This window comes from Crinia signifera, chromosome 2 (genome assembly GCF_055691185.1).
Source record: "Crinia signifera chromosome 2, ASM5569118v1, whole genome shotgun sequence".
Taxonomy (NCBI): Eukaryota; Metazoa; Chordata; class Amphibia; order Anura; family Myobatrachidae; genus Crinia; species Crinia signifera.
In genome coordinates, this window is record NC_139218.1 from 212,113,487 (window position 1) to 212,126,852 (window position 13,366).

The following is a 13,366-nucleotide window of genomic DNA, read 5'->3' on the forward strand; positions in this document are numbered from 1 at the left end:
AAATGTCATGTGCGATTACATATTTTTCATATTGGACATGGGATAAATTCTGTCTATCATATTCTAGGATGCATTAGAGAAATGACAGAGGTGATTGGTTTAGTAAATGTACTGTACCTCGTTGACTTTCACCCTTGTTTGTTCATCTTTAATAGCACAAGTTTTATATGCATAATGCTGGCCTCACATCAGACCAACTTTCCTCCAACCATCCAACTACTGTAGTTGGTTGGATGGAATAAAAACCTCCTACTCAGGGCCGTTTCTAGAGGCGGACAAGCCGTGCAGCAGCCCGGGGCGCCGCACGGCTTGTCCGCCTCTGTTTAACAGCCGGGGCGCCCTGCAGCCAGCGACGTACGCTTGGGGGAGCGGGGACTGCGTGGGCGCTGGCTGCGTGTGAGTGTGACAGACCATCTGATGAGATGAGATGCTGGTTGTGCCGCTGCCCGTGCGCTCGCTGAGCACAGGCGAGTCAGCGCGGGCGCGGCCATGACAGTCAGTGTCACACTGTCTGACAGTCACAGACGGGTGGGCTGTCCAATGGGCAGGCGGACGGACGGGCTGGCTGTCCAATGGGAGGGCGGGTGGAGGCGTGGCCTGGGATGGAGTGTGAGAGAGGGGAAGCAGCAGTGTCTGCTGGTCCTTCTCCTTCAGCTTCTCACAACGTCACTGGAGAGGCAGAGAGGAGCCGGGAAGCCAGTAGGGAGGCAGCGCTGAGTCCAGCAGCAGAAACAGTGTCCCACCCAGTATAAGTCAGTATAAGAAACATATTTTAAATAAGCATATGTATATATACTGTATATGTATGTACACACACATATGTATGTATATATATATATAGATATAGATCTCACAGTATATATATATATATATATATATATATATATACACACACACACAAAGATGGAGCACCGTCATTCTTGCAGGGGCTGGCGGTAGATTCGCCAGCCCCGCTGCACGTGCGTCCCCTTACTACGGTGCTCTCCACCGCCTGATCCCACCTCCCCGCTCCCCCCCCTAACCCTTCCCGTCCCCCGCCGCCAGGAAACTGACACGTGCGTCCCAGTCAGACGGAGCGCCAGCTCGCCAGCGGGAGCGTTCTGGCAAGTCCCAGCACTGGCTGAGAGTCGCTCCATCTGTACATCTCGCAGTCTATCTGTGTGTGTGTGTGTGTGTATATATATATATATATATATATAGATAGATAGATAGATAGATAGATATATGGGATCCCTTGGTCTACAACAAGTTGGTCGACAGTTATTAGGTTGACACCATTAGGTCAACATGGGGAAAGGTCGACTTGGGTTTAGGTCAACACAAGCATTAGGTCGACAGTCAAAAGTTCGACATGGGGTTTTTCACTGTTTTTCATGTTTTTGTCTTACAATGCCATGGGCGGGGGGCGCAACAATTTTTTGGCAGGGGGGAGCAAAATTTATAGTTACGCCACTGCCTGCAGCTCCCCCAATGCCGCGGCCACCGCAGCCTCCTTCCCGGCATTCACACACAACAAGCAGAGGGAGGGGAGGGGAACGCATCGCGCGTCTCTCCTTCCCCCTCGCTCAGTGTGTCACTGGGCTGTCAGCCTATCAGAGCTCGCGGGCTGGCAGCCAATAAGGAGCCAGCCCGCGGGGTATGAATGGCTGATGGGCGACGGCTTAGGACAGACAGGTACACACTACACAGTGAAGGGGAAGGAAAGAAGCGCGATGCGCTCCCCTCCCCTCCCCAAGGAAGCAGCGCTGCAGCAGCACTCCCCAAGGAAGCAGCAGCAGAGGCAGAGGCGATGGCACAGGGGGAGACACAGACACAGTGAGTTTGGCACTGTGGGGGCATAGATCTATGGCACTGTGGGGGCATATTTGACACTGTGGGGGCATATTTGGCACTGTGGGGGCATATATCTGTGGCACTGTGGGGGTATATTTGGCACTGTGGGGGCATATATCTGTGGCACTTCGGGGGCATATGTTTGGCACTGTGGGGGCATGTGTGGCACTGTGGGGGCATATGTGGGGGCATATGTGGTGCTGTGGGGGCATATCTGGCACTGTGGGGGCATATCTGGCACTGTGGGGGCATATGTGTGGCACTGTGGAGGTATATATTTGTGGCACTGTGGGGGCATATCTGGCACTGTGGGGGCATATTTGGCACTAGTGGCATATGTGTGGCACTGTGGGGGCATAGCTGTCACTGTGGGGGCATATATGTGTGGCGCTGTGGGGGCATACCTGGCACTGTGGGGGCATATTAGTAAACGGCATCAGTTGTGTGTCAGCGGCGTGTGGGGCATAATTTGTAATGGCCATTACGGTGTGGGGTCTAATGGGCATCACGGTGTGTGACATAATGTGTAATTGTCATCACGGTGTCTGTGACATAATGTGTAAATGTCATCACGGTGTGTGACATAATGTGTAATTGTCATCACGGTGTGCGGCGTAATGTGTAATTGTCATCACGGATAAATAGTGTATAATGATTTAAGTAGCCTGTCATTGTTTGGCCTTGATCTGTGAGGCGTACTAAGTCCCTGTGTGGCCTTCAGCCGGCCAACTTAAGTGCGGGAGGACAATGACAATTCCTGCGGTAACCAATGTCTGATCATGCATTGTGTGATGTAAGGTAATTGTTTTCCTGCTAGACCACGCCCTTATATTAAGCCTCACCCTTTTTAAAATTAAGCCACACCCCCTATTTCGGCGCGCACCTCCGGCGCGCGCAATTTCCTCGATATCATGTTATGTATTTGGGGGGGGGGGGGGGGGCGCATTTTTTTTCCTTCGCCCTGGGAGCTAAATTGTCTAGAAACGGCCCTGCTCCTACTGGATATGAGCAAATGTAATTTGTAATTGAGGGGCAGATTTATTAAGCTTGGAGAAGAGATAAACTGGAGATAAAGCGGAGAAAAGGTAAAAGGAGATAAAGCACCAGCCAATCAACTCCCAACTGTCTTTTTCAAACACAGTTGATTGGCTGGTGCTTTATCTCCTTTTACCTTTTCTCCGCTTTATCTCCAGTTTATCTCTTCTCCAAGCTTAATAAATCTGCCCCAGAGTCATTTGTTTCCCAAATCTGAAAATGGAGAACAACTGTCACTCAGACAATGTACTGTAGTTGGACCTATTTAATTTAAAAAATTTCACTGAATGTTTTTGTCCATTCTCCTGAGTTTGTGAGCAAATTGCTTATTGGCATTTGCCCCCCTACAGTACCAGATTTTCAGTCCAACCAAACAACTAATTGGATGGTTAGAGGAAAGTTGGTCTGATGTGTGGCCAGCATTAGACATGCTGTATATGCATTTGCATTAGAAATACAGCTGCCAAACTATTTGTCTTTTTAATTTTCAGCTCCTTGTGGGGGAAATCTGTCTGGACCAACTGGGGTTATCCTGTCACCACAATACCCAGAACCATACCCTCCTTTGAAGGAGTGTGACTGGAAACTGACTGTGTCTTCCGATTATGTGATTGCTCTCTCATTTAACACGTATGTACCACTAGATTGGGCACAGTTGAAACCTCATAAGTCAATCAAGTTAAAGTTTTTTAGGGAACAGTATGAGGTTTGGGGTGGTGTGTAAATGAGCTAAAGTTTGGGTTGCACCTATGTGTGGGAGCTTCTGGGATTTAAAATAAGCAGCCTCCTATCAAGTAGAGGTGAATTAAATAAGTAATTCTAACCTAACCTTGCAGGTGTGTATGTAAAGGAAGAGTCACTAAATGAGTGTGTGAAAATAAAATGCCTTGTTAGCGTAAAGGCCCATGCACATGTTGAGATTTTTGCTTGACAATGTGATTTAGGGTAGGCAATTTCTCTTGAATCTCCTGATTTTTGATCACTCCTACAAACATAGTGATGTGTGCTAAACAAAAAATAACCTGCACAATAAAATAACACAATATTTGATCCCGCAATAGCAAAGTGCGGGAAAACGCATTGCCATCGTTATGGGGTGTACACCAGCAGAGATTTGTGCTTATTTTCTAAGAGATCTAGACAGATCACTTACAATACATGTAAACATGCTCCCTTAGGTATACCTCCCAACTTCTAATTTGGGGCAGTTCTGTATTTCCTGCATTAGACTCTCCTTATCCATTTCCCCATCATGATCGCATTAGATGTGACCACACCAGGCTGGGCTTTCCCTGATACTGTCACATCTGGTATGACCAGTCAGAAGGCCCACTATGAAGCTGCTGGAAGTAATTATTGCACACCAGCAGCACCCCCGGTTATAGCAGATATAAGCAGCCCCGGGGAAATTTTTAAAAACTAGCCCCCTCAACTGCTGTGTGGCACCCTACCCTGCAGAGAGAAGCAGCTTCTGGGAAAATATAGAGTTGCGGTGTATATAAGCTTATATTAATAATATGTATTAGCTATGTTTTAAATAGATGTTCTTAGCCTAATTCAATCATACAAATCCTGTCAATTTTCGGAGCGTTTTTGGACACTTTAGTGGTTAAAGATCCAGTTACACATGATTTTAGCCTCCATGAAATGACACTTAGGGGTAATTTACTAATGACTTTTTACAAATTGATCTAAATTGATCAACATTGATGTTGTGCTTCAGTAACAATGTAAGTACATGTAAGATCGTCAGATCGATTCCTAGGCCAGAACTTGGCTTTCACATAGGAAAATCATTGGTTCTTTTGCACATAGAACAGGATAAATGAAGAAAACATAGTTTACGTGTGTAGAAAATAAAACAGCTGTACTTACTACGTTCTATTGCCAGATTTTAAGGACTCCAGAAAATGTTACAGCAATAATTTTCCTTCATCCTACAGCTTGCAATAATCACTAATTAGTGAAACTTTTGCGATACCTTTTATCAGTCATGTGCTGAGCGGCTGCACAACCACAGAGCAGCTTTATTGCATCTTGCTAATGTCTTCCTTGCCATTAAGTTTTGGACAGAACTTGTTAATTAAGTAATTTGCTTTTATAAGGTGAAGGAAATATCGCCAGTGATAATAAGGTCCCCATACATCTGAGCTTCCATTAGATTTTGTGCTTGTAGTGGCGGGGGAGCTGTGTATTGTGTAGGCATGACAAATTAGGCAAGGTTAGGTCTCTTTACCTATAGAGAGGTCACAGATTTTTTCATCAGTTTAGAGAGTATCTTTCTAATTACATCTGCAGATTCCTTCTTAGCATACAGGAAGATCCTAGGGACACGTTCATACACAGTGCACTTTCTTAAGTCATTTGGCTTAGGATAAAAGTAGTAGGTCATTTATTCCCAGAAAAGCATCACAAGCATCATAATAATAATAATAAGAAGAATAATAAGAAGAAGAAGGTGGTGAGCCCTTCACAAAACATCTTGCTGACTAAAGTTTTAATAGATGAAGAAAGTTTTCAGTATTGTTCCATGCGATAATCACCTATTTTGATCACCTTGTCAGGGAAATTCACCACAGTGCTTTCCCAACCACACCACATAGCAAAATTACTGGTCTATCAATTTTCCATTAATATTCATGCACCATATACTCTGAAATGCCAGATACTGCACTGCACTCAAATATGACTCTTGTGAAGTTTAACCTAAGTCTTGCTTGTACTACATAGTACATGCATAATTGGTGGTATTCAGTTGTTTTTCACCAGCATTTCAGCTCACTATCCCTGGATAGTGTTCATTCTAGCACCCGCTATCTTTGAAAACCCATGCAGTTCCTCTTCCCTGCCTGGGGTGTCGCTATCTGCTGTGGTGTTTCTAGCACAGGTCTGGTTTGCATATCAGTGCTGATATACAGACCACATCAATACGAATACGAATTGCCGTATTTTCGGGATAGTAAATATCAAAATTAAGTGTATTTCTGGATACAAATACACCTATTTTTTTTACAAATTTCCTTTAGTAAATTTCCCCCATAGTGTCAGCCGTGGGTTAAAAAAAAATTAGTGGGATAGGTTAAATATTAATGACTATTTAAGCTTACTTTTGCCTTACTCTGAGAGTAATTTTGATTATTTCCCCATCATAAATTGGTTGAGGCAGCTGCAAAGCAATGTATTTCTGCTATTACATTCTGTGTCTTTCACTCCAGCTTTAATCTAGAGCCTGGTTATGATTTCCTGCACATCTACGATGGGCCAGACTCACTGAGCCCACTAATAGGAAGCTTTTATGGGTCCCAGATTCCTGACAGGATCGAGAGCCGCAGCAACAGTTTGTTCATTGCTTTTCGGAGTGATGCCTCTGTGAGCAGTGGGGGCTTCGTCATCGATTACACAGGTATTACCGAACATTTCATTATGTCATTTAACATTTTGTTTTATTGTTGATCTAGCCATTAGAAGTTGGATATTTAAAGCAAGAAGAAATAAGGTGACTCAACACTTGCATTTAATGGATTAATAAATACCTTTTTTTACATCTCTTCTGGATCATTGGAGATCCACATGAAAAAGTATTTATAGGAAACAGACTTTTGCCACAAACTCCTACATCCATTACTGAGACATCTGTATATGTATCCTGTGCACCAGATATAAAGTACTAGTGCATTAAGGGCTCTAGTTATTAAAATAGCCATTACATTACCTAAAATTGCGTAGAGATGTGCTATGTGTTGTTTGCTATTTATCAATCAAAGTGATGTTTTTCTCCCCTCAACACTCTCAGCAAAGAATTTCTGGACTTTGCACTGCCAGTGAGGAGTTTTTGACGCTTCACACCACCAGTAATGACTTTTGGCAGTATACACATTGGGCTTCACATGCAAGCATACAGTAGGCTATCAGAAAGAGATAATAAGGATCCCTATCCCACACAAAAGGGAAATTGTAGACCCATACACTGCAATGGCTAATGCTATATAAAGAGGGTGATAGCAGTAGGGAAGAGTTAGGGAAAAATAAAGCCCCATAAAAAATAATGGAACTGCAATAACCTATGTTACATATATGAACACAGGAGATACCTGTAGCTGGTATGGGATCAAACTGATGCCAGCATCCTGAAGGGTTAAGCTAAGTATACTTACCCTTCCCCTGTCCTCTACTTGGGGTTCCGGTGAAAGTCTTCTGAAAGCAGTTGGGATGCCGGCATTGCTAAACTGAGCGGCAGCATCAGGAACCCCGGGATGCTGACTGCATACTCTGGGATATACTGTACCCTGGTCTCACACTTTATTAATTGTAGTGATACATACATAATGCAAAAACTGCTGTTTCCAAATTATTTTGAAAAGGGTGGCATGCAATTGATTATGCGTCAGACATACAAATAAGTGCATTTGTCTATAACAAAAAAAAACATCAAAAATAAAAAAAGCACTGTGCAATCTCTGGTTGTTGCCTGTGTCGTGCTGTAGCCTCTCAGAAGTGCTCTCCCGGCTAGGTTTTCCATTCTTGCTGCTTCTTGCCATGATAGGTAAAAGTGGGGGTGTGGTGCTCCACATCTGACTTCTGTAAGGACATTTATCGCACTGGATTGTCATTTAATGTCAGTTATTCACTGTTTTAGGCATTAGCAAAAGCCTAGGTTTACCTAATGGTGTGCCAGCCTTCATTGAGGTGCAGTGTTTTGCCAGGATTGCAATTGATCACCATTGCATGGTAATACATTTAAATTGTGTTAAAATTAACTTTACATTCCATTTAAGGGGTATTCAAAAGTGCATAAAACACCATGGGCGGTATTCAGTTGTATTTCAGCTCACTATCCCTGGGGGTGGTGAGCTGAAATGCGCAAATGCGTAGCAAAATCTGGCAAAGGAGACGATATATACAAAAATAATAGATCAATTAAATATCTCCCTATGATCTCCTGTATTTTTAGATGGGAGATCGGGCACAACAACACACCATGTATCTTTACATAGGCAAATACTGTAAGCTTACTTATTCACAGGGTGCATTTTAAGGTTCTAAATGTAGAGTAGAGAAATTAATATAAGCACAGAACAATGGCGCTCAGAACTGGTGATGTATAAACAATAAATGTTTATTTAGAGAAGAAAATTAAATTTATGGACCACATTTTCTTTCTTCAAAATGGCATGTGATAAAAGGTTACGTGACCACAAATTGTTTGATTTTCTTTTGCTAAATAAACATTTATTGGCGTGTTGTGGTTCTTTGTTTTTCTACAGTGTGTAGGGAAATAAAAATAAGTCCAAATGCCAAGACAATATTACACTAAAAAAACAGCACTCCAGAGTTTATAAAAATTGAATAGCTTATAAAGCAATGACAGAATAGTTTTAGGCCTTCCCATTTGAAATGTCTAGGTATAATGATACCAATCCATCTCTCCACAATTTAACTTAAATGTATCACCATTAATGTGGCTGGAAAACAACACTGATGGCGCTTGACTCCGTGTAGTGAATAATGGTCAAACAATCAATGTGATGTTCATATGGAAGAAAATAAAATATATAATGTATCTGTTTCTTCGAAGTGAATAAATCATATATTTGTGGGGAATGGTGAATAAGAGTGTACCAAACTCACAAATTCAATCTTGAGAACCTGTGTATAAGGGCTTTTTTTATAGGAGTCAAGCGCCTTCAGTGTTGTTTTCCAGTCACAGTATTCTTTAAAGGAGGCGTTTCCAGTGATCCTCCATCAACAGTGAGGTAGCATGGACTCCTTGATTGCGCCTTGGAACATTCTCTTCTTTTCTTCTTTAATCACCATTAAAGGTCAACAACTTAGTCAAAAACAAGCAGAGGCCATAAAAGTTCAATAAAACCATAACCTGGAGCAGGGATGCACAACTGAGGTTGAATCTATCACAACTAGATAATCACAATAACCCAATGAGAAGCTTCCCGCACATGAGGTGTGTAATAAGATTAATTTTACAGCCATAAAAACTGCAGTGCACAATTATGAGCATCCTGGTCATTAGATATTGTAAGTGACTGTGACCCATGTGTTTATTTATTTATTAAAGCAGTTGGAGATGAAAACTGGAATAATAATCTGGAGGCCATCTGAAATGGTGGTACCTATTCGTGTATAATGTTTTTTTTTTATTTTGATGTTAATGGTGCTGCAGTGTAATGCAATCCTGTCTGCAAGATGTAAACAAACTGATAACCGAAATAGCAAGTAGACATGTACCATCAGGTTCCACCTTTTATCTTCTACAACATACCTATTAAATGTTACAATAAATTTGAAACAGGGGCGATGAGTGTAAGATTAGCTCATTACAGGGAACATATCCATGGAAACAGATGAGATGGTCCTCTTCTTTTGTTTAGCCAATACACTGGCAGATTGTGTGGCAACATAACATACATAGATTGATTTTACAGACTGGGCAATGAAGTAGAAAATCACATTACAAAGAATAATCTAAAGTCCAAGCAAAAGGTCAAGGCTGGCAGCAAATAATCGAGGTCACTAACCAGACACAGAAATGGAGCGAAACACAAGCAGATACAAGCTAAAATCACATATTAATGAACAGTTTCTTATACTGTATAGCGCATATATATTCCGCAGCGCTTTACAGAGAATATTTGAACATTAACATCAGTCCCTGTCCCAGTGGAGCTTACAATCTACATCCCTTACCACATGTACACACATACACACATTCATTCTAGGGTTAATTTTTAACCACCAGTATATTTTTGGATTGTGGGAAGAAACCGGAGAATATACAAACTCCGCACATGTTAGGGCCATAACCTCAGTGCTTTGAGGCAGTAATGCTAACCATTACACCATCCATACTGCCTATAAATATATAAATATACATTGTATTTTGGGCATTTATTACCAGCTATCTTTTAAAGATGCGATTGGGAGAAGTAGACAAGTTGTTCTTTGTACAGGATACTAATAAATTGCCTAATAATGGGATCAAAATGTGTCAAATCGCAAAGACAAATGTTCTGATGCATTGTCTACTAGTTATCAGTGGTGTATCTAGGTGCTACAGTGCCCAGAGCAATTGCATGTTTCACAATGTATACACCGTTGAGGAGGCTGAGGGCAAAAACATGTGATGTGCAGGAGGGGGAAGAAGTAACACCTTTAGATCCAGTGCCCACAAACCCTCCTTTTCATCTGTGAAATAGCTGAATTTGCGGGCGCTGCTCCGGGGCAGACCACATGCGAATCACCACACACAGACATTGACATTTCCCCAGGGCCACAGCTGCCTGTTTGGGCATTGTAGATAGACTGACCTGTGACATGGGCTGCCGTCCTCCCCCTCCCAGCCGGTGACTCCTGTCCTGCGCTGCCGTGTTCCCATGCTGCTGCCACCCAGGCATGTCAATCCTGCCCTGCCTGACTTATCAGCGTGGGGCGTGTCCCAGGGGACCCACCCATTTTTAAAAACAGAGTCCCTGGTCAGTGTTCATGCGAACTCGGGACTCTGTCTCCAGCCGGTACAGCGGGGAACGGCGAGCGGACGAACTGGGGGAGAAGGGCAGGATGGCCGGCAACAGAGTGCGCGGCTCCGGCGCCCAGTGATATTATGTCGCCCGGAGCACGTGCTCCGCCCTAGCTTCACTGCTGCTAGTTATTAGTTAATACTAGTGGGGGATATTGAGGTATTTTAGTTAAATTATGGTTATTGAATGGTCTTTGTTATGAATACTTTAGAATGACTTAGGATGATTGATATTTGTATGTATATTTGTATGTATTTGTATAGACTCTCACAAAGTGTTGTGGTCTACATAAGAAATGTAGACAAATAGGCAGATAGTATAATAAAACCAGGCGTTCCTGCAGCCTTTCCCAGCTTGGTCCAATGTCCTCCACCCTCTCTCTCCGTGGCCAACGCAAGGTTTCTTTGTCAAGGCATGCCCTGATGGGGCTAATTCAGCATGGATAGGTAAATAAAGAATTCACAAATCTTGTGATTATTGAAGGACTGCGCATACGTGGGGAATTAAGAAAATGAGTATGGATGGTAATCATAGTCTTCTTGCAGTTTGGCTGACAGGAAGCTGGCATTAGGGGTAGTATCCTGACGTTTTCTGGGTGTGTCTGAAAAACCCAGGTGTGTGTTTTTGAGGAGAGTTTCTGATGTCTGCGCTGACCACTTCTAGCCTGTGGAAGCCTCTAGAGTGGAAGTCTTGGACCTATTCACATTTGCCCTGACAGTAAAATCCTTTTGATGGTTCAGGAATAGCCTATGGATTTGCGACAATATAACAATTAGTCATCCATTTGAAACTTTCTCGCAATATTGCAGAGGGCGGCAGTTTACTCCTCGCAGTCCATTGAGAAGTCTCACATTAGCGATCCACGCTGAATTAAACCCCTATGAGTGGTCTAATGACTTAACAAACCAATAAAGAAATAAAATTATAAAAACTTAAACAAATGCAAATACATTTTGGGAAATTTGCTTTCTTTGTGAATTTTCTAGAATTTCTTTATTTGTGAATTGTGAAATGTGTCAGGTGTCACATTTGTATATTGTGAGAGAATATGCTGTCAGAAAGCGAATGCTGTATATTTGATAGGTTATGTTTGATAAAGGTTAACAAAGATTAGGAATACTTTCACAGATGCTTACACATGTATGTATTATAGTAGCATTAGTCTACAGCTCACAGGGAAAATGCACAAGGTGTATCCACAAAGCATTCATTCTGCTCCACTGGAGCTTTTGTTTCCGCTTCTCAGTATAAAGACAGTTCTGAAGCCAAAGATCAAGTGCTTATGATGTTATTTATCTTTATTACTAAGACAACAAGATGGTCCTTAGAGTGTACTTGAGCCACACAGGTTACTACACGATTCTCTTTGCTCTCAGCCTTCTCCAAGTGTCCTAGTTTTACCAGTAAGCATGATGTGGTCCCAATAACTGCTAGTCCCACGGTACACGTGCTTACATTTATCCAATAAACAAAAAGAGAAAAGCTGGAGCATAAATGTATCCATCAGAACAGAAGTACCTATAGAATTGTATATGCAGTGCAATAATCAACACAATGGGGTAACCATGCGTGCAACAGAGTTTTGCTTTTACGTAAACAAAAATATCTATTTGAATTTATATAACAAATGTGAGCGACGTTGGGATTTTTAGTGGATATTTTGAACGACTCACACAGAGATGTTGGCACTCAAAGGGTTAAAAAAGTTTAATGTTATGTTTAATATATATAACCTAGTCCTAATGGCTTTTATCGTTATCATTTATTGTTATCATTGTTAAATCAGTGTCATGAATGTTTCAGTTTAGTTGTAAATGTAAGTTTTATTCTCCAGCTCCAGATAATAGTTTCATTGAAAAAAGAGGTTTTAAACCAAAATAAGGGCACACATCAATGACTAATAATCCAAACTCTGGCCACCATCAAGAGACCAGTGTATGAATCATTTATAATACTTGCTTGGCAGCCATGATGCAAAATGGCATTTTAATAGAGTTTGCCTTTGATAAAAATAGAGGGCCAGTACAAATATGGGTTACCAATCTGTGAGAAACGTGTCAGGCCCAGTGCTCTGGTCAGGTATGCAGAACTTATGTCAATGTCAGCTTGCTTTTTACGAAACCTTCATTTAACATTTAAGTGTGTGTGTAAGATCCTTTTGAAAGCTGAATAGTAACCCTGGCACCCAGGCATACCTTTCTTCCACACAACATTGGATTTCTGAATGCAACTGACTCTCCTTCCAAGAAAGATATTGTGTAGTTAAAGATTCATTGTGAAATATAACAAGTAAAAAAAAATCTGTTTTCAAACCAAGAAAGAGGGAAAAAAATGAAATTGGGATGAGACGAGGGTTTTGCATTGCGGGAGGGCAGGGTGGCCTCCATTATGTGTGTTTTGAAAGCGCTGTCACACTTCAGTAAAACACTTTAAAGTCTGAATGGACTTTATTCCTTTCATGCTTTATGACTATCTCCACATGAGCTGCATTGTGTTAGTACAGAGCCACAGAGAAGTATGGCTTGTATTCGTCTCCAATTGTTATTATCAGATGTTAATGATGCTTAATGATTTGAGCAGTTTAGTTATAACAATTTATAGTGAATGCAGGACCATGAATATTGAATCCCTCTGCATTGCACTCTCTCTCATTTTTCCCTCATGTCACCAAAATGGCACATATTGAGGTCAGCACAGTGACTTCTGTCATTTTAAAATGCATGTTATTATAGATTCCTAGTAATTCCTGGAGATATCTGTTGAATGTTTAAATACTGTGCAGAGTGGATGGAAGAGAGAGATATTTGTTATGTACACTAATATATCCTTCTAGGTGTACTCCTGATTCTCCACATTGTAGCCAACATGTGACCTGTTTCCCTTATGTTTTTATGCACCATAACCTCTCATTACGAGTGAATAACCCCTACGTTTGACCAACATGGAGCTTACAATGTAAAGGATTC

At 41.8% G+C, this 13,366-nt stretch overlaps 1 protein-coding gene across 3 annotated transcripts in view; it reads left to right on the forward strand.

The window, feature by feature from the left end:
* CSMD2 (CUB and Sushi multiple domains 2) overlaps positions 1-13,366 on the forward strand; it is a 909,603-nt gene that overhangs the window by 775,703 nt on the left and 120,534 nt on the right. For all 3 annotated transcript variants that reach the window (XM_083173665.1, XM_083173666.1, XM_083173667.1), the window contains 2 exons: positions 3,360-3,498; positions 6,084-6,271. In XM_083173665.1, the coding sequence (XP_083029791.1) occupies positions 3,360-3,498; positions 6,084-6,271 (327 nt within the window). The remainder of the gene's footprint in view (positions 1-3,359; positions 3,499-6,083; positions 6,272-13,366) is intronic.